This window comes from Cervus canadensis, chromosome 13 (genome assembly GCF_019320065.1).
Source record: "Cervus canadensis isolate Bull #8, Minnesota chromosome 13, ASM1932006v1, whole genome shotgun sequence".
In the NCBI taxonomy this organism is placed as follows: domain Eukaryota; kingdom Metazoa; phylum Chordata; class Mammalia; order Artiodactyla; family Cervidae; genus Cervus; species Cervus canadensis.
In genome coordinates this window covers 51400701-51427996 of record NC_057398.1, presented here as the reverse complement: position 1 = coordinate 51427996, position 27296 = coordinate 51400701, and the positions used below count along the sequence as shown (strand labels likewise).

The 27296-nt window shown below is 35.1% G+C and overlaps 1 protein-coding gene across 2 annotated transcripts in view; it reads right to left on the bottom strand.

Moving 5' to 3' along the window:
• Positions 1–27296, bottom strand: part of WDR26 (WD repeat domain 26) — a 35409-nt gene that overhangs the window by 7123 nt on the left and 990 nt on the right. The window contains exons 2-12 of one of the 2 annotated variants that reach the window (XM_043486027.1): positions 25408–25507; positions 25203–25307; positions 19535–19671; positions 16708–16805; positions 15131–15287; positions 11375–11513; positions 6339–6479; positions 2983–3102; positions 924–1069; positions 560–638; positions 162–291 (exon numbers count right to left, since the gene is read on the bottom strand). In XM_043486027.1, coding sequence (XP_043341962.1) covers positions 162–291; positions 560–638; positions 924–1069; positions 2983–3102; positions 6339–6479; positions 11375–11513; positions 15131–15287; positions 16708–16805; positions 19535–19671; positions 25203–25307; positions 25408–25507 — 1352 coding nt within the window. The remainder of the gene's footprint in view (positions 1–161; positions 292–559; positions 639–923; positions 1070–2982; positions 3103–6338; positions 6480–11374; positions 11514–15130; positions 15288–16707; positions 16806–19534; positions 19672–25202; positions 25308–25407; positions 25508–27296) is intronic. The other variant, XM_043486028.1, reaches the window with a different exon arrangement.

The following is a 27296-nucleotide window of genomic DNA, read 5'->3' as shown; positions in this document are numbered from 1 at the left end:
TCCATGAAAAGGGACATTAACAGTGTGCTGGATAAGTGACTCATACAATTTCTGATTTAACATCTTGAATTTAACATCATGACTACCTTCACAAATTGAGAGAATTATAGAACTTTCAGTCCATCAATATATATCTGTGAATCAACGGAGACACAATTTACCTTCACTGCCACTAGCGATGAAGTCTTCATTATGGCCTCCAAAACATGAATGAATCGTATAAAACCCTTGTGTAACACCTTGATACTTTCTTACTAAAACTCTGTCTTGCAAGTCCCATAAATGAACTCCCTGTAAACAAAAGAGAATATAAGTATTTATTAACGCAAAAGAATTTTAAAGAGTAACCTGTAACTATGCATTTGCCTGATGAACATTTCTAATTTCTATTTATGCAAAATGCCAATGTCCTGAAAAATTTCCAGCTGACTCCACAAACTTATGGATCAAACACATGAAGTAAAATTTAAGAATTCATAAAAATATTTGTTTATATATACTAAACCCCACAAATTTTAACTAAGCTAAATTTTCCTGAGAATTATGTTAATAAACTTACCTGAGTTGCTACATTTAACAAAGCTAATCGGCCATTCTTTGAAATAGTAAAAGACATAATGGGATGATCTTCTTGTACTCTGTAACCAAAAAATAGTTTGTCAAAACCAACATACTAAGAATCAAGACATTCAAATTATTTAAATACAACAAATTTAAGTCTGTGATCACTATTACATACTATATTTCAACCAAGAAAAAGAATGAGTTAATAATTACTAAGCACCACTTGACTATCCACCCAAATTACCAATGAAACCAAAAACATAATAAAAATAAAACCTCTTCTTTTGAAGAAGCAAGTTCTACTACACTTTTAATACAAATCAGATAACTGTTGTTTAATGGACATAAAGTATATTTACATGTTCCTATCTGTAAGGTCCTCGAAGTTATATCCCCGAATTCGCTGGTGTGTATCTGATGCCAGAACAGTCTTCCCGTCACTCAAGCACCAAAGGCATTGCACTCTCACTCCTTCCCAAGAGTCAAGGAGATTACCATCTAAATCCTGAGGAGAAAACTACTATTAACTTCATTACTGAACAGCACTCAGAAAGCAAACAAAGAACCAAAAGAATCTTTCTTTTCCCCCAAAAGAATCTCTTAATATATCTTTTTGTAATATTTATCTCTTCCTGAGACTGATCTCAACCTAGTTGTTCCTTAAGTGTTTTCAATCATCAAAATTTATATAGGTCAAATTTCATTACAATACCTAAAGGGAGGGGGAAAATCTCAGCAAATCTATCTTCCCTTCTATCATGCATTGATAAATACAATAAATACAAAGAAAGAATCCTTAAGTTTCAAGGGCTCACAATTTTTGGAAAAGAATTTAAACATCCCTTTAAAACACACTATACTGGGATTTGTACTGTAATGTTCACAAGCTGTGACATGTAAAAAGACAACTAACTAACATGAGTTATAGCTGTGTAGAACTTAGGAATCTGTCATGATGTTTTAAAAAAGTCACCAAATTTGTAACATGCTCTACCGAGTAAAGCTCTTAGGGTCATTATCTTCCTGAACATTCAACGCTCTGAGTGGCAATCCTATTTTTACAGGTTAGGGAACTACCAAGTCAGGTACCCTGAAGTATTAAACACTGTAAGGGACGGCAAAGTCAGGAGAAACACACAAGGCCACCTTGAATCCAGGGAATTAAGAACTAATGGCTTAAATGCCAAAATGTACAGTATGGTGACTATAGTTAATAATACTGTATTGCGTATGTGAAAGTCGCTAATAAAGTAAATCTTAAAAATGCTCATAAGAAAATAATTTTTTTGTAACTATGTATGGTGATGTTTATTAACAAGACTTATTGTGGAAATCATTCTGTAATACATACAAATACTGAATTATATTGTCATACACCTGAAACTAATGTAACAATATATGTCAATTATATCAATCAATCAATGAAGTATAGCATTAGCCCATGGAGACAAAGTCCAGACATAAAATGTTTAAATTAGTACATTATAATGGTACTGACCACTTAAAATAATTTAAAGAAAATCAGGGGTGTATCAATAAACTGTATTGGGACAACTGGGGAAAAATTAAATGACTTACAACCATGCTGAGAAAATAGCACACTAGATTCCATGAGTCTTGCAGTGAGCTCAATGAAACTGATAATTTGTAATGGCGACATAGAAGTCTTTATGATAAATGACCTACACTGAATGATTTGATGGGGTTATGATATTTAACTTTAGTCTTAAATAAATCTAGAAGGACCTACTGGAACCATGCTAGGTAGTGGTATGAGACATGAAATCTAGGTAATAGAGAGTAATGACACTGCATTTGTATCATAGTCTACTTTGTCATAAGACTTTTTACCTATTACTTACTTTTATTATCCCAACACTCCAAGATTAATAGAGCAGGTAATGATCAGAAGACACCTCAAATAAAGACTGGAAATTTTCCTGGCAACATTCATCATCACTTTTATTCCTCAAAATTTTAAAGTCAGTCTCCTCATGAAATACAGCATTTTTCGAGGAGGTGGGGGGCAGGGGCAGGTGGGGGGAGGAAGGCCGAGGGAGATACAAAAAATCCAAAGGGCTAAAGACCTCCCCACCAAAGAAATTAAATACTAAACCTTTTTGTCCTATACATAAGAAACTTATTTATTTATAAGAACAAAATGTTTAGTAGGACAATATTTTTTTTAATGTTTCACTAAATTCAAAGCCTATACTTCATATAAGCCCTTGAAATGTTTTTTTAAAAGAGAAAAAGATTCCACAGAAAGTTCTATTGGACAATGTTTATCTTAGACAGTCAAGTGGGTTTTCATATATTTTATAAGTTATCAAGTCAAGTGAATTCTTTATTTTTACAAAACTAAATCTGTTTTTAAGTAAATTTGCAGGCATCTGAAGTAGGGCACTAAATACTCACACATTGATAGAACTGCCCACGCTGACCTCCAGTCACAAAGCGTTTCCCATCTGGATTCCAAGCCACACTTGTTAAACTGTCTTCATGAGATTGGCTCATTTTTGTCCTTAGCTCTCCCGTCTACAAGGAAACAAAACTGTGGATGAGATCTTCAAGATACTCCTCTAAAGGGAATGTATAAAGAAAAACAGAAAAAGGATAGTAACTGGGATATCTGGTTAGTTTAATACTCCTAATTAGTGAAGTAAACTGTTTAAATTGGCCTTATAGAACAATACTATAGCATTCAAAAGAGAAATTAAGTACTTGAAAAAAACTCAGGAGTCAAACAAAGCCTGGCATAGGTGATTCAAAGAATAGCTATGAGATAAACTTCAAACAGAAGTCTAGTCTTAAATCAATTACATGCATAAATTAAAACAAGTAATTTTCCCCAAGTACAACGATGAAAAGCCCAGCACGACATACCTATTTCTTCTGAGTTCTCACTTCTCCTTAGTTCACAGTTCTTTATTTTATTCTAAAATTGTAGTTCATGCAATTAGCAACTCCTTAAGAACATGATTAATAGGCAGAAAAACTATGCCCTTAAACTAGGCCAAGAGTGTAGGCAGTCTAAATTATGTTAATTTCATATCTGATATGCTCAAAATGCAGAAGGGAAAATGGGAAAACAAAAATTATTTTTCTGATATACAACTTTATTTCAATTAAAAGTAACAGAAAAGAGTGAAGGACATTTGCACTGTTTAGCGTACTCATTTTAAAGCATTCCCAACTAAGTAAGACTATTTAGTTGGTTACAACCCTCAGATATCCTCCTGTTATTTTTTCTAAGTTATTCAACTTAGAAGGTAGACACATACCAGTTAATCTAGTCTTGATTCCATTTTGTTCATGGATTAGAAACAGGATCTGAGAGATTAGAGCTGCCCTTGGGGTAATAAAAAGTACATGGGCATAATTTTCCTGTGAGAAATGGGTAATCAAATTAAAAAAAAAAAAAGAAGAAAAGAAAAAAAAAAGGGTGCATGATCAGGAAATGGGGCCAAGTAATAAAAGCAAAGAGGGCATAAAAACCAGAATGTCTTCCTTACACTGAAAAAGAAAAAAAAATTCAGCAATCTTAAACCCTTCCCCCATACTGTTAACTATTCTCAAGTCACGATCTTTTGCGATTGTGCAATATAAATGGGTAAAAAAAAGAACGTTTAGAAACACAAATACACATGCAACAGCTGAATCTTCAGCATTTTCTATTTACAGTAAGTTCTGAAGGCAGAAATGGTCTTTTCCTCTGTTATGCTCAGGACTGTTCTGAGTATGAAGCCATTACAGGTATCCCCAGCTTTTTGAAAGTTTGCCTTGTACCACTTAGCTTTTACAAAGATTTACATTAGTACCTGTTTTTGCCAACCAAAAGACATCTGAAAAGGATGTCTGCTTTTACGAAAAGTGTCTGTGGAAAGTGAAAACAGAGTTCCGTGTTTCGCGGGGAGCTATTTCAGAGGCAGCATGCACTCTAAGCCTGAGAGTGGCTCCTTCCCAGGAACTACAGTCAGCATCTCAGCACCAAGTTGCCATGGCTTTGAGCTATGTGAGCACCTGTGCTTTATCTTGATTTATTTTGTGCATCCTTTAGTAAGATGTGTCCTAAGGTAACTGCTTCTTTATGCCATTGCAGCTTATGAAAAATTTCACAGGAATAATTACTTTCAGATAGCAGGGGAAACCTGTAATTAGGAATCTACATAAAAATTCAAAGGAGCAACTTTGAAAACTGACTTAAAAGGACCACCCTTTTAGAACAAGTCTATAACATAACACACAGTAAAACAGTTAAGCTAGAACATAGTTTAACTGTCCAGAAATTCAAAATTGAATTTAAAGAAGACTACAAAGGCTGACTCTCTGTTGTGCGACTATGACCATGTACTTCTCCTCCCTTTGAGGGGGCGGAAATTGTCTTTTAGGTCAGATTCCTTTTAAGCTTGTTTGAGAAGCCATCTGATCTACTCTGTGCTTTGCCACCCTGAGCCCAATCACAAATACAACACTGATTCAACACTAGTTTGATAAAAAAGGCCTAGGCACATTTTGGGAACAACTGGGAATTTTTAAATTATGACATGAATATTAGGGAATTATAGCTAAAATAATTAGAGAATTATAGGTAAGATAATGGCATTTGATTATGTAGGAGAAAATTACTGTTAAGGAGATACATGTTTAAATACTTAGTGGTAGAATATCATCTTAATTTACTTCCAGATGTTTTGGGTATGGATATATAAATATGTATGTTTGTATGCATGCATGTATATACACACAAAATGTAACAAAATGTTAATAACATCATCTGCTGAATCTATGGTGGCATGGATACAGGTCATCCTATATTCATATTTCAACCTTTCTCAATATTTCAAAATTTTCTTAATAAAGAAACTGGGTTGAAATATAAATCGTACTGTAGAATTAGATTTATGGCACATCATCTTCAGGTACATCTTAGCATTCATCTGTCTTCTATACCATCTTATTGAGTCATTTCTATGGAGCTTTTATCTTTACTCTTGATAAAAATCAACTTACACATGGGTCCCCAAACTCAAAACCATATCCCATCAGCTTATACTTATACACCCAAACTGTAGCCCGAATTATTCCCCTGCCGAGAAGTTTAAAAAAAAAAAAAAAAATCATCTAACCAGTCAGCTTGTGGAAGAAACTTAAAAAATAATTTTAAATGATTAACTAGAAGGTTTCCAAAATAGAGCCAACAGATGACAGAGTAAACTCAGTGCTGAGTTTTTCTAAAATGGAACCCTAGATAAAGTGTTTAAGTTTTCATTTAGAAACTATAATAAAACTCTTGATAGTAAGTACTGCAAACATCATTTAAATCTACTAAATGAGATTGTAACATTAAATATAGGTAAGGAAATGGTGCAATTGCCACTGGAATGGAAAATTTGGTGTCATGTCTCGATGTTTTCACACTTGAAAAGTAAGTTTTGTATAAAACTGTGCAACCATAAAACAACTGTAAAATCTTTATTGAGGTACAAAGTATCACAGTAAAATAGTACATATTACACACTACAAAGTACAACATCCCTAAAAATACCTACTGATCATTCTTTCAAAAATGCTATTATGCTCAACAAAATATTTAAATTTATAAATCTGGACACCTGGGTTCTATCTGATGAATTAATTATCTTTTATAAGAAATACATCATGGGAATTTAGGTTGAATGATTTGGTTCTACAGATCATGAATAAAGTTATAATGAAGATGTGCAGTACGATTATACTTCACAAAGACTAAACCAAGGATGAAATTTGCTCACTTGTACATTCCAAAGCCAAAGCTCAGAGCAGTCATCTGGGCCACAAGCAACAAGATAGTTGTCATCAGGACTCCATGCAATATAAGAAACGCCGTAAGCATGTCCTTCTAATGTTTTAAGCAGTTTTAGAAGGTGTGTATCCTAGGAGGGAAAACAGACAACTTAGCTAACTCTTATTTCTAAAGTCACTGTTTTTTGGGCATAAGAATTTAAATAGTTACAAAGATGTGCTTTGATAATATAGTTTAATCTGAGGACATTTTCACAGATTTTGCCAATTCCCTGCCCCTAAGAGAACCTCTAACTTGCTTCATAAAGACTCATTCATGCTGCAACATCTGTTAAGCATCTATTACACACAAGGGCACTGAATGCTACATGGAAATAAAGATGACACAGACTTTGTACTTAAGAAACTTTCAAGGAAACTTAAAACAGGTATATTAAAAGCTATCCCCTCCTTTTAAAAAGTTTTAATGAGTATCTTAGCATAAAATTCATCCCTTTTAAAGTATATGATTCAGTGGCTTTTAGTATATTCAGAGATTGTGCTACCATCACTACTATCTAACCTGAGAACATTTTCATCACCCCAAAAAGAACCTCCATACTAAGTGGCCGTTATTCCCTATTCTCCCTTCCTCCAGCACTGGGAACCCCTACTTTCTCCATGGATTTGTCTGTTATGGACATTTCATATAAACGAAATTATACAGCATGTCAGTCTTTTGTAATTGGCTTCTTTCACTTAGCATGATGTTTTCACGGTTCATTCCTGTTGTGGAATATATCAGTATTTTATTCCTTTTAATTGTTGAATAGTATTCCATTTTATGCCTATACCATATTAAGCAACATTTGGATTGCTTCCACTTTTTGGCTATTATGAATGCTGCTGCTACAAATATATGAGTTTCTGCACAGACCCATGTCTTTATTTCTCTCGGGTATATGTGTGGGAGTAGAATTGCTAGGTCATATGCCAATTCTGTGCTTAACAATGTGAGGAGCTGCCAAACTGTTTCTTAAGTGTTTAAACCATTTTACACTCCCACCAGGAGAGCTACCACTTATTTGGTGCTAATCAGTATTAGCACTATTCACAATCAATCTCATTTAAATCTCATAAATCTAAAAGGTTAAGAATTATTCTCCTCCCCCATATTATAGGAAAGGACATGAAGATTGAGAAAGGTTAGAAACAACTTTCCTTTATTGACAGTATTACCAGGAATTTGAACCTGAGGCGCCTGACTCTAAAGCTATATAGGATGAAATATATAAACTGCAAACATGGAAGTGGCAAATGAAAAGACTGGAAAAACTGACATCTTTATTTTAGACTGAAGGGCTAAATCTTATCCTGCAAGTGAAGAACCACTTATGATTTTTAAGCTTGGGAATATACAATATACTTGGCTTTAGGAAGAGAATTCATTAACAGTGTGGAAGAAGAATCAGAACAAAGAGAGACGCAGAGTAAGGACACTCCTAATGAGCCAGCACAACAGCCACATAGTTAAGACAAGAAATGGGCCTTAAACTAACATGGTCAGGACTGAAAGAGGTTGTGGGACATAAAACTGACATGACAGGATGAGACAAAAAATGTTGAAAGACTGTCTCTAAATTTCTGTTTTAGGGAATAAAGATGAACGTAAACAGTGTGAAGGAAGCAGAATTTGGGAAGACTAGACTAATGGAGACCAGTTTTGGTTAATTCCAATGCTGATGGAAATTCCAATGGTGATGACCTACACCAGTTAGAAATGGGTCTGGAACTAGTCTGATAAAACTAGATTGGGAATTTGTTCTGAAAGTTCAAGTTTACAAAGCCATTACTTCTGACTCTTCTTTGGGAAGATGCTAATAGGCCTGGGGTATTAGATCATAGTATCATTAGGTCAAAGTAGCTTGCATAATTTAATAAGCAAGTCAAGTCTTTTGGACTAGCCCAGTATCTTCTAGGAACAAATTTTCATTCATAGTGGTGTTTTAGATGTACACAAAGATTCGCTTCTAAACTAATGACAAGCTACTATAGAAGTATTTAACTAAAAACCTAGTAATTTCATGCACATTAATTAAAAAATAGAAAGATGTGAAAGGAAAAGTTGAAAACAAATGAGAATATTAATATTATATCTTCAGAAGTACAATGTCTTTATAAAGAGTAACCTATTCCAAATGGTAATATCACATTCATGCAATCCACTTAATTTTGCCTGGATTCTGAGGAGGGGAATGGGTAAAGTTCTTTACTGGGAAAAAAGGTAAAAAAACCTGTTAAAAGAAACTAACCACTGGAATAACATCAATTCAAATATTAAGGTACTCTCTATATATTCTTTCTATCCACTAAAAATATACATTCAAAAACAGAACTGATTTTCTTAACAAGTTTTTCAAATAGTATTTGACATAGAAAAATACCATGATACCAAACTCTAAAACACACTGTATCTCATATTTAAATGTAAGCACTGACTCTGCATTTCCCAAGCTAATCTGGACATAAAAGCCCTTTACATGTAACCACTGTTAACATTTTACATAACCAGTATTCTCATAAAAACACTTTGGGAAACACTGGCATAAAAGTCAGAACTCTTTGGCAAAGTATAGAAGATCCTCCTTGATCTGTTTGCTACTTACTTCATGAACCTCATCTCCTAGTCTACAGAGTCTTCACCCAAACTGCCCAGTCACGTCATCTTTCACCTGAGGGCCAGCTATAACGTCTTGCCTAAATAATATAATTCTCCTTCATCTCAGGCTTACTTGTCATACTTTCCCTTGCTTTCCAATTCCAATAGGATCTCTTTTTTGAGTTCCTGTAGCATTCACTAAAGAATAATTACATGTATTATCAGGAGCCCAGTCTGACTTCTATCAAAAAGGTCAAGCACACAGCAGGTGCTCAATAAATACTCGCTAAACAAAAGGGACTCATACACTGCTGCTAGAAGAATATATGTAATAAAGAAGTTTTGATACGGCTGCTTTCTTTTCAGACATGTTGTAAATAACTACTGAATGAAAATACTTCTTATCATAGTTCAGTTCAGTCACTCAGTTGTGTCCGACTCCTTGCGATCCCATGAACTGCAGCACGCCAGGCCTCCCTGTCCATCACCAACTCCTGGAGTTTACTCAAACTCATGTCCATTGAGTCAGTGACACCATCTAACCGTCTCATTCTCTGTCGTCCTCCTGCCTTCCATCTTTCCCAACATCAGGGTCTTTTCAAATGAGTCAGCTCTTTGCATCAGGTGGCCAAAATACTGGAGTTCCAGCTTCAACATCAGTCCTTCCAATGATAAGGTTATGATGGATCCCAACCTATTTTTCTAGTCACATTTCCCATGCTTTGCCTTACTCATCCTATTTGCTTACTAAATAGCAGTTCTTGTACTTGAAAATGCACTTCTGTATTTTCACTAACCACACTGATATTCAGTATTTCCTTCAATCCTGAATACAGGCAGTTAACAAGGCAGCATTGGGTGCTATTAGGTGACTGTTAATAATGGAAATTTCAAATATTTTCACATATTATAGCTTTGGATATCTCAAAATTTTATGCTTGTCACTACTTCAAAATTCTTGAAGTTATCATATCTGCTACTAGAATCTGTTGCTATGCTTATAAAAAAGTAACATATTACTATACTGTATCTGTTTCTGTACTATTTTGATAATTATATTTCAATATAATTGGGTTTACCTTTATGATATATACTCGGGCTTCCTAAGTGCTTTGGATTATGCATTTAAAAATATTATTCTGAGGAGGGGGTCCATAGGGTTCAGACGGCCAGAGGAGTACATGGCAAGTGGGTTCTTTATCACTAGCACCGCCGGGGAAGGACAGCTGAGCTCTGAGTGCTTATCAAAAAGACAACAGATGGGATGATGACATCCTGATACAGCCTACTTCACTCTTATATTAAAACAATTCTACTTCTAAAAATAACTTCTTTATTTTGTGTCTTTGTCATAAATAGATTAAAGCAACTGCAAAAAAAAAAAAAAATATTCTGAGAAGGGGGTCCATAGGGTTCAGACTGCCAGAGGAGTACATGGTACAATTAAAGGAAAAAAATGCCTGCTTTAAGGCAGAGTAGATCTCATTTATCTTTCTTCATTCATAGCATACTGCAGGTACACAAGAATTGATGTATGCTCTCAAACTGACTCTACTCTTTCTAAAATATTTCCTTCTATGGCCCCCTTTCTCAATAAGATTATTTATACTTTTTGATTTTAGGTGAATGACTCCTATACCAAATACATCTTAACCTATTTGGAGTCATGTACTTTCTTAATTGCTTGGCTGAAAGAAATGGAAATACTCATCTCTACAAATCTGTAGGTCACCTGGTTATAAAGAAAGACAATTTTGATTTTTGAGGGAACTTAAAATTTTAAATCCAGAATATAATACTTCTCGTACGTATCACTTGGGGGAAAGAAATGTGTGTGTGGGGGAATGTTTAACAGAAGTTCCACAAATTACAGAAGATAATGAAGGGTTTTGGAAGGCAAAACGGTAAATGAGTCTTTTCTAACCCACGTCAGAATGGTTACTGCATTAATCTGTAAATCAAATACTAACAAAGATAGCCAATTGGCAGGGACACTGACGAGCAGTAGGTCTAGAGTAAAACTATCCCTGGATTTAAGTCTAACTCTGCCATTTACAAGCTGTGAGAGCCTGGGTGTTTAACTTTTACCTTGGTTTCCTCATCTGAAAACAGGAGATATTAGTTTCTCAAGAGAGTTAATCAGAGGATGAAATTACATAATGTACACATAGACCAAGTGTAATCCTAGCACGTAACATTCAACAATTCTGATCATATTAATCTCTATGTATTATTTAAACAACGCAGAAAGAGGCAAGACATGACGAAGATGACAAAAAATGCTCTTGGAAAAGAATGCCATTTATATACGCATACTTTAAAATTATGTACTTAATTAGATGAAAAATTACCTTTTTGTAATCTAAACATTCACATTAGAGTACATACCGGATCAACTTGCCATATGATAACTGTCGTATCTTTCGATCCTGTTGCTAGTTTAGTGCCATCGTTAGAGAATTTACAGAACCATACTTCATTACAATGCTCCGTAAGTATCTGCTGAGTATAACAGGGGAACTGCCTCCTAAAACAAACAAATCCACAAATAATTACTCTTAAAATCAATTAAGAGTAATAATAATGAAAATGTTAAAAAAACCTGATGAAACATTTTTTGCTCGCATTAAGTCAATTCATATAAATAAAAATTAACCAGGTCTTCATGTTTGTCTGTGTTAAGTGGCTGGGATCAGGTTGTTCTAGAAGAAATAATGTACATTTTCATTGATATAAAAGCAAGTTGGGCACTGTAGAGAATCTGGGGTTACAAGCTTTGGTATCTTTGCCAAGCCATTTAAATCCTGAGTCTCAGCTCTCTCATCTATAAAACGAGATGAATCTACCAAGGTTCTTAGGGTTCCTATAAGGATGAGAAATACATCAAAAATTCCTGGAATGCAACAGCCATTCAAAAGTGGACTGCTAGTATTACTCTGGGGACAGCACAAGAGAAGTGCAATATATGGTATAGGCCGTGGTGGTCAAAGTCTTAAGAATGGGGGCAGAAAAGTCTGAGAGACTCAGGTTCATATCCTGGCTACTCACTGTGATTTTGAGAAACCTAATCTCTCTAAATCTCAGTATATCCAACCATAACCTAAAGACAAGAGTACTTTATAGAATTCCTTATACAAGGATGAAATAAAAAGGATGAGACAATGAATGTAAAGCATTTAAACTGGCTCTGATGTTTAGCTAGTACTTTATAAAGTTGCAGTTATATATTAAAGACAGAATTCTATGATTAACTTTACTAAGTTAAAGAGAAAAAAGTTAAGACTATTCTCATTAAGTATTCACTTTTAAAAACCATTCTATCCTTTTCCAGTTTATCAGCACGGTTCAATAGAGCTTCCTGCGATAATTCCAACGTTATATACCTGCACTATACAATCTGATAACCCTAGATGTATGTGTTTACTGAGCTGAAAGGTGGCTAGCATACTTGTGGAACTTAGATTTTTTTTCACTTAATTTAACTTGAATTATTTTTCATTTAAATTTAAATGTAATCCGTGGCTACTGTTAGGACAATACAGATCTGTACTGTAAAAGTTACTTAAACATTAATGGGTAAACTCTTAAGTCCATTTTAAAAAATGCTGTTTTAGGCTGCTAACTCGTGTCTGACTCTCTTGTGACCCTGTGGATTGTAGCCTGCCAGGCTCTTCTGTCCATGGGATTTCCCAAGCAAGAGCACTGGAGTGGGTTGCCACTTCTTTCTCCAGGGGGGCGTCTTCCTGACCCAGGGATTGAACCTGCATCTCCTGTACTGGCAGATGGATTCTTTACCACTGAGCCAGGGAAGCCCCCCCTTGTATGGGAACACCAAAGTGGCACTCAAATAGTCACTATTTTATTATTACTTAAGTAACCTTCTAAAAAGACTAGTAATTAAGCCCTTAGTTTATTAAAAGGCTAACTTTAGGGTATTAAAATGATAGTCTATCTTTGTTTTCAAATAAATTTAAAATTTGTTAAAAATATAAGGATCTTCCTAAATCAAACTGAAAAAAGTAGCATTTAAATCAAGCTAAATACCTTAACATTCTATAAATATTTTATGATCCTTTACTAAAAACTAATACTTATAAAAATAAAAAGCTATCTGTGGAAACATCCTTCCATTGATTGTTGGTGGGAAAAAAACCCACACACAAAAAAACCTTCTACAGATTAAAAAAAAAAAAAAAATCCTGTACTTTACTGATCAAATTTAACCAAAAAATATATATATGCACTAATTGTGAAAAATATAAATATATATAATCTAATAAAATCTCTTCAATGCAGATCAGGAGAAAAAAAGTTCTGGTGTTGTGCTGACTGCATAAGCCCTAGTACTACAGAAATCTGAAGAGTGAAGCAGTAAGGAAGGTATTGTGAATGTACAGTAGGCAGCCATTTTAAGTTGGCTTTAAAGTGGAGGTATTGCAGCGGGTGGGGGGGCTGTGCGGTGACAACTAGGAAGACCTCCAGTCATCAATGGTTATCTCTGAGGAGCAGGAACTCTTTCATTCCTGTGTAAACAGAGTGCTTTCCATGCAGGTTTGTAGGAGCCTGATCCCTGATCTGAGGGTTAGGAAAAGTCAGACTAAATAAATATTGTCCATCATTTACTTTCACAGATACTGGCATAGAAATTAAAGAACGTAAGAAAAATGGAGGTCATGTTCTCATACATTTCAGTTTCCAAACAGGAAGGCAAGCTCTCAACTTACTGATACCTCTTGAACCATAAAGTCTACCATATATACCTTTCAATGTATACCACCAGCAATAAATTCACATACCAAAAAAAAAATTCGGGTTCACAATTGCCTTAATTTTAACACTGATCTCAAATTTTCAAAGGAGCTATTAAATATGAACCCATATAGTCTTTTAATCTATCTTCTCCTCCTACCTCTGTTCAACTGAAATGAAAAGACTTAAAAATTCTCATAAGCAAATAAAAAAGCAATGTTAAGGAGTAACAAGGGATAAATGAAAAGGATCTCTAATCACTTCCTTTAAGTGCACCAAGTAATTATCCAATACTTTACAATAGTTCAATTATTACTATTTTTTAAATTGCAATGGGGGAGGGTGAAGTGAGAAATCAACTATATATGAAAGTAGTTTATGAGCAAGTAAAGATTATCTTAAATCATAGTATATATGGGCACATATACATGTTTTATGGTTATTCAGAAATTCCTCATCTTCCCGAAGCTCTCACACATATACACTCTTATTCTTCCTAGTCATGTTATTTTCAATAGTTCTCCAAGGATCTTTGACAAAAGAAATAGAGCATGTGCATTGCAGCTGTCATGTTTGGTTCACTAGACCCAAATAATTTTCTTCTGGAGTTTGAAAGATTTCATATCTTGTTTTTCAGTATCTTAAAAATGAAAGCTCTGCTGAAATTTTGGAGATCATTATTAAAATGGTAGGGACTTTTATACTCAAAATAATTCTAACATCAAAAGTGAAGCCTGAATTCTTATAAGTTAAACTATGCAGATGCATAGGTTATGACAACAAAACCCAAACCAGAAAATTAATACCTATTATTACAAGTATTTCTAGTCAAAAGGTTACCTTCAACTAAAAAGCAGAGCTTCCATTATGAAAAGTACTTCCATGATCTTCATGAGCATAAAATAATTTGGGCCACAGTTAAAATAATCAGAATGTCTGGGAGGGGGTGGATGGGGTGGGGGCATGCGGGGGGTGGGGGTGGGGACTGGGGAGGGTAATAACTAAGTGGTCTCTGGCATCCAAAGACAACAAAGGCTTGGGTCACTGGCATTCTCACACAGGATCACTTACAATTTCTTAAAAAAAAAAAAAAGAAAAAAAAAAAAAAAGGCCAGATACAAAAAATGACCAACCAAACCCACAGACAAGTAAAGGAACAAACAGGCCAACCAGCTTCAGTTCTCAAAGAGTAATTTCCTATACAAACATATACAAATTTCTCTTAATTGCCAACTTCAGTGGTTCTAGCTATATTTGTAAATGCTAAAGCAAACATGAATTGCTTTATGGTGACAGGATAAAACTCTTAAAACAAAACCCTAACATTTTAATAAATTTCTAAGTGAGTTTGTAAAATGTTAGCCTATTTTAAAATATAAAACATTTTCCTCTTACCTACTACAAACATGATCTATAAGCAGAGACACAGAATCTAGATTACTATCAAGTTTGGTATTGTGATAGAGGCACCGATCCCTTTGTAGTTCCACCGCCTGCCGCAGGAGAGTCTGTAAACGCCGTGGGGGAAGCATCACTGATGGTGGTAAATAGGCTTTAATAGAAGATATTTTTAAAAAGAGAAATAAAAATTAAAATTAAAAAACCAAACAGAACAGTTTACTTTTACTTAGGACATCTGACTCATCTTCTATTGTGCCTGCCCCTACCTGCGTGGTGTCCCGACCTTTAAACAGAGCAGTTCTGGGTGAAATGAAGTAACATGTAAGCTTTATGGGTATCTGTCAGCAACTACAGCTACACTGTCACTAGAATGAATACACTTGGGTAGGAGAGCTTTAATTTGCAAATGAATTTCCTAAAACAACAACAAAAACATAACAAAAACAAAAATTTGACAGAAAATGAAAAGGTAGTGATGATGAAAATAAAATCTAAAGATATTTGTGTCCCACAGGTAGACGAAGCATCACTAAAAGTATAAGAAAAATCTCCACTTAACAAGGAGCAAACCAAAATGGAGGAAGAACTCAAGTTCCAGGTTTCATCAAATTGTATCTAATGCCAAGGTACTGTGAAAATGCAGGGAATAACTGGTGTTTTTATTATCGATACCAATCTATTTCAATCCTTTAATGCCTTATCCCTCCACAACATGGTTTTCTGATTCTGAAGTTATCTCCACTCTCACTTCAATATGAAAACATAGGATATGGTTTAACTAAAGAGGGAAAGACAGTTTTTTACTATAAAGATGTGGCAAAAAGGAAATGTCTCCTGTAATTTGGAAGTTACATAAAAATATTTGGAGGGAGGGTAAAATAATTTACCAAAGGAAACTGGTGCTTTACGCTTGAAATCAACAAAAAAAATAGGCACACCTCAGAGGTTTTGAGGGTTCGGTTCTAGATCACTGAAATAAAGCGAACATCACAATAAAGTGAGCTACAGAAACTTTTTTGGTTTCCCAGTACATATAAAAGTTGTGGTTATACTATACTGTAGTGTATTACGTGTGCAACAGCATTATGTCTAAAAAACTATACAAGCTTCAATTAAAAAAACTTTATTACTAAAAAATGCTAACCATAATTTGACAACTCAGGGTTGCCACAAACCTTCAATCTATAAAAAAATGCAGTATCTGAGAAGCACAATGAGGTCTGCTTCTATCTAAAACACTTGTGGCTTAAAGCTGTGGTTTCCATGTTTTTTCTCTAACCACAGTACTTCTCCCCCAAACAAAATCTTAAGGGGAGCATCACTACATAAAAGAAATGGAAGGAGACAAGCTCTGGGACCAGCATCCACTCACTGACTCCTGAGGTTTAGCTTCTTTGACTCCATGGTGGATTTTGAAGCCTTTGGTTTAAAGGGTGTCCTAATGGATCTCCCCGCTCATTCCTCCTATATAACCACTTGATAAGAGTATGTCTAGATGTAAGTCTTGCTAATGGATTCATAGTATCCTTTCTAAGAGAACATACAGAAACATCAAAGATGAAGATGCTTACTCTGAAGTTTGTCCAGCAGTTTGGATCGGGAAGCTGTTCCTTTGCCTTCCCATTCTGCTTTTGCACGTAGGTCTTCTGCATGGCTACACATCAGATACCTAAAAAATATGACAAAGAAAGCACCAAATATCAAACCTTTTTCTTGGGATTAAACATCATGGATAAATACTGATTATACTCTGGAGATCTAGTTCTTACAAGAAATATATATCAAGAAGAAATTTCTACAGTGGACCCAATTCATTAATACAATCTGGCACATGAATATAAGTTACAGCAGGACAGACATCATTATTTGCTATCAATTAATAGAATGTATCCTTTGATTTGGTACTTTCCTTATAGCTCAGCTGGTAAACAATCTGACTGCAATGCAGGAGACCTGGGTTCAATTGCTGGGTTGGGAAGATCCCCTGGAGCAGGAAATGGCAACCCACTCCAGCATTCTTGCCTGGAGAATTCCATGGACAGAAGGGCCTGGTGGGCTACACTGCATGGGCTCACAAGAGTCGGACACGACTTAGTGACTAAACCACCACCAGTATCCTTAGATTTACTGTTACGTATCATTATGCATACGTAGCTCTTATGGTGTGCCGAGCTCTGTTCTTTACTAAGCATTCAACGTATATTGGTTCATTTTATGTTCATAACGATCCTCTATGAAGTAAACACTATTATTCTAGTTTTATAAATGAGGAAACTAAGGCACAGAAAGCTTAAGGAACTGGCATAGGAGAGGTAAAGTAGGAAAATAAATTGAGGCACTGTAGCTGTAGAACTTGCTCTTAATCACTATGTTAACTTAATTGCTCCTCAATAGTTAAGACAAAACAAAACAAAAAATCCCCAACAAAAAACCTTCAAAGATATTCACACTAAGTTAAATAAACAAAAACAACATATCTTCAAGAGTTTATCATAAATGCCACTCAAGAAATGGTATAACTAGATAATCATCCTTGTGTGATCTTATGAAAGTTACTGAGATCCCAAAGAAGAACATTTGGGTACTATTTTATTACTCACTATATTGCCAAAGGAGGTAAAAATGCTAAATTCATGGATTCTGGAGAATACATAAAGGCCCCATGCTGGAAGTGTGACTCTAACCTTGTTCTACCTCTACCCAGAACTGGCTTTAAAAGTAAAAGAAGTGAAGGCATTAATCAAACATGGAGATTAGACCTGGCAAGTAACTCTCCTCCTATTCTGCTTCATACTCTGGCCTCAGACCAATCTGTTCTTATTTGTAAAAAGGATATTAAGAAGGGAAGTAGTAAGGATTAAATAAGATGGAATACATGAAGTACTTGGTCTACTATCTGGTATACATAAATGTATCAGTTAACATGAGTATCACCACTTTCTTAAACTGCATACTGCATTTAGCAGCTAAAGAATTTAATAGCCTCTTACCCAATAGCAGGACTACTTGTTCTCCTGCTATTTGCTATATAAATATGCTTTGACTGGAGCTTCCCAGGTGGCACTAGTGGTAAAGAACCCACCTGCCAACGCAGGGGACTTGATGTGGGTTCGATCCCTGCGTGGGGAAGATCCCCTGGAGCATAGTACGGCAACCCACTCCAGTATTCTTGCCTAGAGAATCCCCATGGACAGAAGAGCTTGGCGGGCTATAGTCCAAAGGGTCGCAAAGAGTCAAACATTACTGAAGCAACAGAGCATGCACACGTACCTTAGCTGATGAGAATTTACTTTTTAATAGTGTAAGTAATCAGACTCACAAAACCCCATAAAAGAAGTTGGACACTACAAAAATTTTGGTTTCTAAAATAAGTTTTTGGGAGGAAAATTATTAACAATTTTACGAAAAACTGTTTTCTTTAAAAAAATTTCCAAAAGTTATCCACGATTACTTCTGCTTCCTTTTGAATACACATTATACTTTAAGGTTTCAAATGTGTGTCTGTTTATGGGGGGGTCACATAGTATAACTCAAAGGACACTGAACTAAGAGGAAAAAACCATGTCAAATTTGATATCTGCCCTCTATGGGCAATTTCCTTACACAAACATTGTATGTCACAGTTAAAAGATTAAAATGCAAGGATGAAGTTTAAGATTTTTGTTGGAAGAAGTGGGTAGAGGATCCTACCATTTACTGAGATGAGGAAAACTAGAGGAAGAACAGGTCTGTGGGGGTGGGTGGAGGGATTATGGGAATCAGGAATTTTTGTTCTGAACACATAACTTTGAGATACCTATTACACTCCAAATGGACACTATCAAGCAGGCTATTAGATATATACGTTAGGAGTTCAGATGAGGGTAATTTTATGAGCCACTGGCATATAGATTGTATGTGAAGCCATGGCACAGAAGGAGATCACATAGGAAGTGTGTGTAGACAGAACAGAAGGAGGACCAGAACCAAGGTTTTGGGCCCTCTAACATTTAAAGGGTTGATGTGAGGATAAAATGAGACTGTGTATATAAAATGCTTAGCAAGGACCTGCTACAAGTATATGTTTAAAAAAAATGCAACACTGGAAACTTCACTGCTTATTTTATCTACAGAACATTATGCCATAGGACTTTTACAGAAGATCATGAAATGGCATTTCATTGTCAATACATATTTCTTTTCATTCACTTAAATACCTCTATTCTAATATGGAAAGCTTCCTAGGATGACAAAAATAGTTTGAATACACATTAGTGAAACTACCCAACAAGTATCACCCAAGAATTTAGCAATACTCAGATCTTGGGAAAATGTTAAAAGAAATGCAACTCTGGAATGGTAACCTTGATACAAACAGCTTCTTTCTCAACCTGAAGTCTAAGAACTGAGCTTCCTTACCCACTAAGAACATGAATGCGCTCTGTATTGTATTTCAGTGGCGTCAATTCACAGCGTAGAACTTGAAGTGCCTCCAGGACCTTGCCATCCTCCAGGTATTCCAGGTACTTCTGCTGCAGCAGCAAAAACTTCATCCTCTGACATGACAGAAAGCAGCAGTCAGGGGAAAAAAGTTGATGGAGGTTTCAGAAAATGTTTGTGCCTAAACAGAACAGTAGAAACCATTCTACTATGCCCTTTGAAAATAATTTTTATAAAGCTTTAAAATGACTCAAAATATCTATTTAATAGGGTCACAACAGATGACATGTGACTCAATTGCTCAGTTTTACATCTTAATAAAACTCTGCTTTAAATGATTAATCTCAAATTAGAAAAGATCATTAGTGACCAAGGCATCAACATTGGAGAAAACTTATTCCGTCCTCAAAACATTCAACTATAATTTTCTTTCTGTGAAAATTTAAATAAGCCTGACTTCTCTAATGGGTATTGGGGGGGATTCACGCAACAAGTTTAAAAAAGATGGCAGAAAAACCAGTTAATGAAGGAATTATTCAAAAGCCACAATGTGAAACAAGGACTAAGTAGACCAAAAGCAGAACTGGAGCTGCTGGGTCAAAGCTACAAAGTGTCAGATTTTAGCTTATCAAAGGTAAGAGGAGTTGACCAGCAACTGGACTAGAGGTTGGCGTGCAAAGTACTGGGTTTCCTATGATTAAAGTGGACAAGCATGAGCTTGATGGACTCCCTCTCTCCAGGTGGCAATAAAGGGATGCCTACAACTGAAGGTGAAACTTGAAGGTCTTTGTGTATTGGTAGCATCTCATCCTGATGCATTTCACTATGAAGCACTATTATCAACTCTTCCCTCCCCACAAAGGACAAACCATTTCCAGCTTATGGTGAAGCCCTTGCACATTTAGTTTTTTTCTGATATATGTTTAACTTCAATACTTTTAATGTTCCTTTACTCCGTTACTTTACTTTTAACTTGAAAGTGATCATCACTCATTTAGCAGCTTTCTGCTAGACAAAAGAGTTTTTACTAACATTAAGTTTGGAATGTCTTTTAAACCTTAAACCTAATTAAAGACCATTACTTGGAGGGTTAGGGCTTCAGCTATCATATCTGCTACTTGTGGTGCTTAAGCAAGCCAAATGATGCAGATAGAAAAGTTGACAGGAAATGTTAGTCACACTTAGAGATGCCAAGGAATATAGCAGTAAAGATCTCAAATCCATTTAAAAGAAAACCTCAAATGACTTTTTTTCTTCAATAAGACACTTACTTTAAAAAATAAGGTACTGCTGTCAAAAATGGTGTGGAGAAATTATCTTTTACTTAAAAATTAACAGTATAATGAAATGTTCTATAGGATTTTCTTTTAGGGAGTATTTAGAAAGGAAAGCTTAACCTACAAGTTTATAAAAATGATTTCTAACAAAACATACCTTCCCATATAACTTAGGCATACGTTTAAATACATCTTTTACAATATACATTGCTTATGTTTGATAATAATCTAATCTTAAACTGACAATTAAAGAACAGAAAAAATTTCAAACTATGAGATAAGCTCCTGTAACTCTAGAAAAACTACATTTACCAAATTTTACACATAAAGTTAAGACTAATGAATGTTTCAGAAACAGGTTACCAAGATGCCTTGAAACATATAACCTAATGTTAATCTCTAGATGGCAAATAAAATATTTAAAGTCCATCACGTGACAAAAACCAAAAGACTAAATAAAAAAATCTAAAAATCAAAGGATTTTAAAGTTACTGTGGGTATTCTCACCATTTTATCTTCTGAAAAGAACATCAACTCTTTATGAAAATGAAGCATTCATATATTTCCATTTATCAACAAACTGTTAAGAGTTTCATTTTACAGTGTTTTTGAATCAACCTCGAGTATCTTTTACTTGCAGAATTTTTTCATTTAAATGCCATTGGTGGCATATGTATTTAATTTCACTAAATTTTCTTAGTAATTGAGAATTTGGGGGAAAATTTTGTTTTAATTCAGGGCACGTCTTAATTTGTGGGATATATATCATTTAGGTCCTATGTACGCCTCCTTGCCCATTCCAATCTGTGTAGGGACAGTGCCCCAAGAGCTATTTCCTATTTCCCCCTTGCTTTCCCATCAATATCCTACTACAACATGCTCCTCTCTTTCTAAGGGGCAGAGGCAGGGCAGGAGAGAAGAGAAAGGCGAGTGAAACTTTGAGAGAAGCCAATATAAACACACACTTCTGCATGTACAGGGAATGCTATAAAAGCAGTGCAAGAACATTTCTCTGTGAGTCATTTTATCCAGATTAAGACACAGAATATCCTCAAACAGATACCAATTTCTGGTAGTGTGCATGGTAACTAAGTTACTGGCCAAGAACAGCTAGAGTTCTGCTTGAGAAACTGTTTATTCTGCTAAGAATCAATTTCAGTATTTGACACATATGATAAAGATTGAGAAAGTAAAGCCATTATTTTACCTTCCAAAATTTAAAGCGCAAAAGTATAAAGACAATTTCAAAAAAATGAACATCTTTCACAAAAGATGTTAATTATTTACTGAAAAAATTTAAAGAATCAAGCAAAATTAAAGCTTGCTGAGGTCGGGATATGGTTTTACTATGTGTTTTTTTAAAAGATGACATGCTTCTTACATGAAGGAAAAAAGAAAACAGGTTGAGAAAATAAACTCTTCTTACAGCTTTCCCCACCTCCTAACTAGACCTCTGTAAGAGATTATTCTTAACCTTTGATAATTTTTCAGCATCTTTGGTCCTAGCAGTAATTCCTTCTCTCTTATTATCTAATAAAAACTTGAAATTGGTAAGTGACTAGGTAGGATAGCTCGAAAGATAGTGTATGTGGTAAATCCTGCATATGAGGTGAACCTGCATAACCTAGTGCATGTGGTAAATCTTTAGGATTTAGGTTGTCCCCCACCACCCTATCCATTGTTTGGATTTACTGTTTTCTCCCATATAATTAAACTGAACTCAATGTGAAGTTCTGAAACTCAGAACTTATGATATAGAGAAAGTCTGGTTATCAAGGGCAGATCCTAGCTAACTTAGTAGTGATTCTGACTAACTCTGAAATAAGGTTATAACCAAGTTATATCAATTAAATCATGACTCAGAGAAAGGGGAAATGAATTATAATTTAAACCATGGCTTTTAAAATGTCTCACTATTTGACTTTAAAATACACTAGTAAATTTTTGTACATCAAGTTAATATTTGAACACTTTTGTTAAGCATGTTTCTATTATATTAAGAATCAAACATTTCTAGACATATAAAATTTTCTATGTTATTGATCTCAAATATCTACCCAAATTCTCCAGACATGGCTAAGCATATCTGAACCCAAATTAAAATATGTTGATTCATAGGCTCAGATTCCAGAAACTCCAGAAAAAAATTCTGCTATTCGTAGAATCATTTGACTATGAACAATTTAAAAATATGGGGGCTGAGAGGGAGAGTGGACTGGGTCAACAGAAACATTCAGGTTTAAAAAGAAAATACAATTTTAGTCTAGACTAAGTCATCAAATGTGTCTGGGTATACAATTAAAATAATTATGTTTTTAAGAAAAACCCAAATAGTTGTCTTCTAAGGTATTATTACAAATTTATGCTTACATTAGATTATCTTTTAGAGATGGAGTGGAGGAAAGGAGTATATCTAAACATAATTACGTGAAAAAATGTGACCTAAATCTTTAAAAGCAATTGATTCATTAATGTTTAAAGTGAGATACAGTTGGAACCCCTTTCTTTTATAAATACCTAAACAGTTTGATGGTGTGAGGCTCAGCCAGAGATTTTATCTTCATCTCTTATTAGATCCTAGAATGTTCTATAGACTGAACAGGCTGTAAAAAGAAAGGATTCCTCCTTATTATCTACAACTACCTCTCATCAGTTTACATGTTGCTTCTAATGAAGATTTCTAATGAGATATTTATAATCAAAATCCAATACAGAAGTCTCAAATTACTACAAATAAGTAAGAAAAAAAGAAGTGAGCCTATTAATAATTTTTACTACAAAGTTACATATACAATTTGGTTGAAGCTTAAAAAAGGAAAACGATCCTCCAAGAAATCACACATTTTAAAATAGTCCATGGGCAAGTTCTCTACTGTCACCATACAAGTAGTGCTAATGTCCAATGGGAAAGGAACCCCAACTCTTATTTTGGCTTTTTAATTGTCTTTATATTAGGGTCACCTCCATTCTGTCAGGGCTAACAATGTATTAAAAAATTGCCCAATCAAAATTTACTTGGGTATCACTTTAAAAAAAAAAGCAACCCCCAAACATACTGATTGGGGAAAATTTACTTGCTAGAAAATTTGCAATCTTTCTGAATATAGATGTTTGTAACTTCTGTGTTTCCATTTTAAAAATTTACCACAGAATTGATTATTCCATGAGTTAATTTATTATCAGGCATCTGATTCAATAGTAACTTAAACATTTTAGTATTTTAAGTGTTTATGGGGGGAAAACCCCACAAAACACTAGATCATCAATTTAAATGAATCCATATTTGTTCATATGGCTCCTCCCTTATTTCACTTGAAGTCCATTCTCTAGGATTATATTTTTATAAAAGATTATATTAAGAATTTGAAAACTCTTATAATCAAGATTTTCTTTAAAAAAAAAAATCCCCAAAAACAGAACAGGAGGGTCTATTAGGTTTATAGACAAAGGTAGAAAGATTAATGTTTGACCCAATTAAAAAAAAAATCAAAATGTAACAGTCAACAAACAGCTGGTTTCCCTACTTCACTTCCTATTCGCCTTCTTTCCCTCCCCCACCAGACAGGAAACTGCTTTTGACAACAAATGAATCAGCTAGAAGTTAAAAAGCCAGCAGCCAGCAGCTGATTCTTCATGGTTTCCAATCACAAGGACTTAGGAAAAAAAACTGATCGCCTCCTTTCCCTCACCAACATCTACTGAAGAATTAAAGCCTATTAGTATAAAAGATTCCTTAAGATTTATGAAAGAGGCTAACAGGTTAAACTTCGACATTGATCCTGTCAGGAAATAAGGGCAATAAGCAGAGCCCAATGGTCAAATTTGCATGAGTCCTCCACCAGAGTGATTTATGTCATACAAACTTTGACACTGTCAGTTCACACAACTGGAATGCAGGAATGGAAAATGATGAGCACACCAATGGAGCTGGTTCGAGTTAATTATAATTCCCAAAGATTTTTTTTTTAAAAAAGATACTTAATGTGGTCAGCTACTTAAGGTTATATAGATATACATACACCCAAAAATGTTTTCTTTACCAGCACATTCAGTATTTTAAAGAATAAAAGGATAATTTATTCTTGATCCTATAAATACAAAACACCTATTAATAGTATTGAGTGTGTAAAGATCTTTCAGTATAACTTAGTAGAAGCTTAATTTATAAACGAGGTTCAAAGGATATATTTATTAAATATGATTTTAAAAATATAAAGCTCAAACTTTAAAACACCATCAACATTCATCTTAGTTTACAAAGGTAATGATATGAAAATTACGGCCTTATCTTTTATAAGAAGAAGCCTAGACTTATCAATAACCTACTAACATAAGCATAAATGTGAAACTAAGAACAAAAGTGTATTTACCACAATTATTCCCAACAACGTTTGAGAGATTTCAAGTGCGCCTCTTACCACAATAGCATGAGGAGAATGCACTAAAGGCTTTAGTTCATTCAGGTCATTTTCTGCCTGCAAAAATTGGTATAAGAGAAAAACAGAAATGTCACAAAATGCACATCAAATATATAATTTTAGCAGCAGTTACACAGCTCTATATGCCCTACTTTACCTTATCCCAGTCTCCTTCCATGACATGATTTCGGAATTTGGTAGCAGAAGGATGTTCTAAACGACATCCTGACTCTTGCATGAGGAGATCAACAGTCTGGCTGCAGGAGAGATACAGTGTAAAAAAGACCTGACCAACTTTAGGGTTTACTCTTCCAAATAAACTACTGTCTATGAAAACAGTTTCAAAAGTTCTTAAGCTAACCTCATGATGAAGGAAAAAGAAATAAACAGCTTTGATGTGCTTGGCTAAACAAACTTGAATTTTAAACTGCCATCTATGTTTACATCTAAAGTCAAAAACCTTCTTAAAACCAGAATCAAAATAAAATTCTTCCTTCATTTTATGCCTTTAATGAAGTATAAAATTTCTAAAAATGTGTTGTAACCAACTGGTTAAGACACATGAAAAACCATGATTTACATACTAGCCACATTACTACAGTTTGAAAGATTTTTTAAAAAATTGTTAGTTCCATACAAGGTGATGGAAATGACCTCTATTAGGTAAGAGCCTTACATCCAGGTATTATGTCTGCAAAGAAATTCTAACAAGTCAATCTCTAAAATTAAAATAAATCCAGCATCAAAAAATCATTCCCTTTCTCTCTATACTAAAAATAGCAAATTTACTATGGTGTAGGTTCCAAACAGTCACGAGTTATTTCCTCCTGCTGCTGTCAGCTTGCTTCTTGTCTCAGTAATAGGTTCTGTTAGCATTTACAAAAATCTGTTTTCACACTAATCCTTTTCCTTAGGGAACAAAGTGAAATCTTCCTTCGATACATTTCTTTCAGAGCTTAAACGATTCACCACATGTGGTTTCTTCCATCAGATATTTTGATATCTCTAAGAATCTTTATCCATCTTACATACTTATGTTTCAATGCTTTCTTATTCAGCTCCATTTTTCAGCAAAAACAGTGCAATAATCTGCCTGAGAATCAAAATACTTATGTCACTCTTAAAAATGCTCTTTCACCTTCTCCCCAGAACAAATCTATAAATCCAAAAATACTAAGTGAAGGCTAGGTCTAAGAACTTATTTTATTTAATCTATGCTTTGAAGCTGGAAACTGACTGTTGCATGTTGTTTCCTAGTCTTATTCTGTCCGGTTCCTCCATCAGGCTCCACGGTACTCCCACCAATCCTACCGTCCACCCCCGCGCTTGGTTTTTCTTTGTGTGTATACAAAACGGGGGTGGGGTGGGGGGTTGGGGCCAAGGTCGTCTACCTTCACCCTACTTTAGGTACACAAGGCCATCTAAATTGTATCTGAAAATAAATGATTCACCAGATTCGATGTCCCTTTTTCAGAGGCAACCGCTTTCTTGGTATTACATTGGGATTTCAGACAAGTTAGTGGTAAGCCTCTTGCACACACACAAGGGCCTTTACATGACATCAACATGGTATCTTACTTCATTATTCCCATCAGATTTATTTAGCAGCCTCCTTCCGAATGATCCCAGCCCCTCAGTTCCCATAAACACTTGTAACTGATTGTCTTTCCTGATTGGTAGTTTGCCTGGGTCGTCTGTCATGGTTGGGGGTGGGGAGGTGTCCCACAAAGATGCCTCTGAGATACACTTGAAAAACAAATCCTCCAAGGTTCATTATTTCCACCAGCTCTAATCCACCCCTCCCCCAACACATACAGAGACACACTCCCGCATCTGTCTTTATTGACAGACAATTAAGCTCTGAAGGTGTGTGGAGAGGGGTGAATCTTTGGGCTCCTAGGCCCCTCTCCCCCAACCCTCCCAACCGCCTGTCTCCTCTCACAATTTGTCCGACTGATTGATTTTCCCTTATTTCCCTTCAGGTCAGCTCCTCCTCCCTGGTCAGCCTGTCTGGGCCGCGTCCTGCCGTGTCCTGGGCCCAGCAGT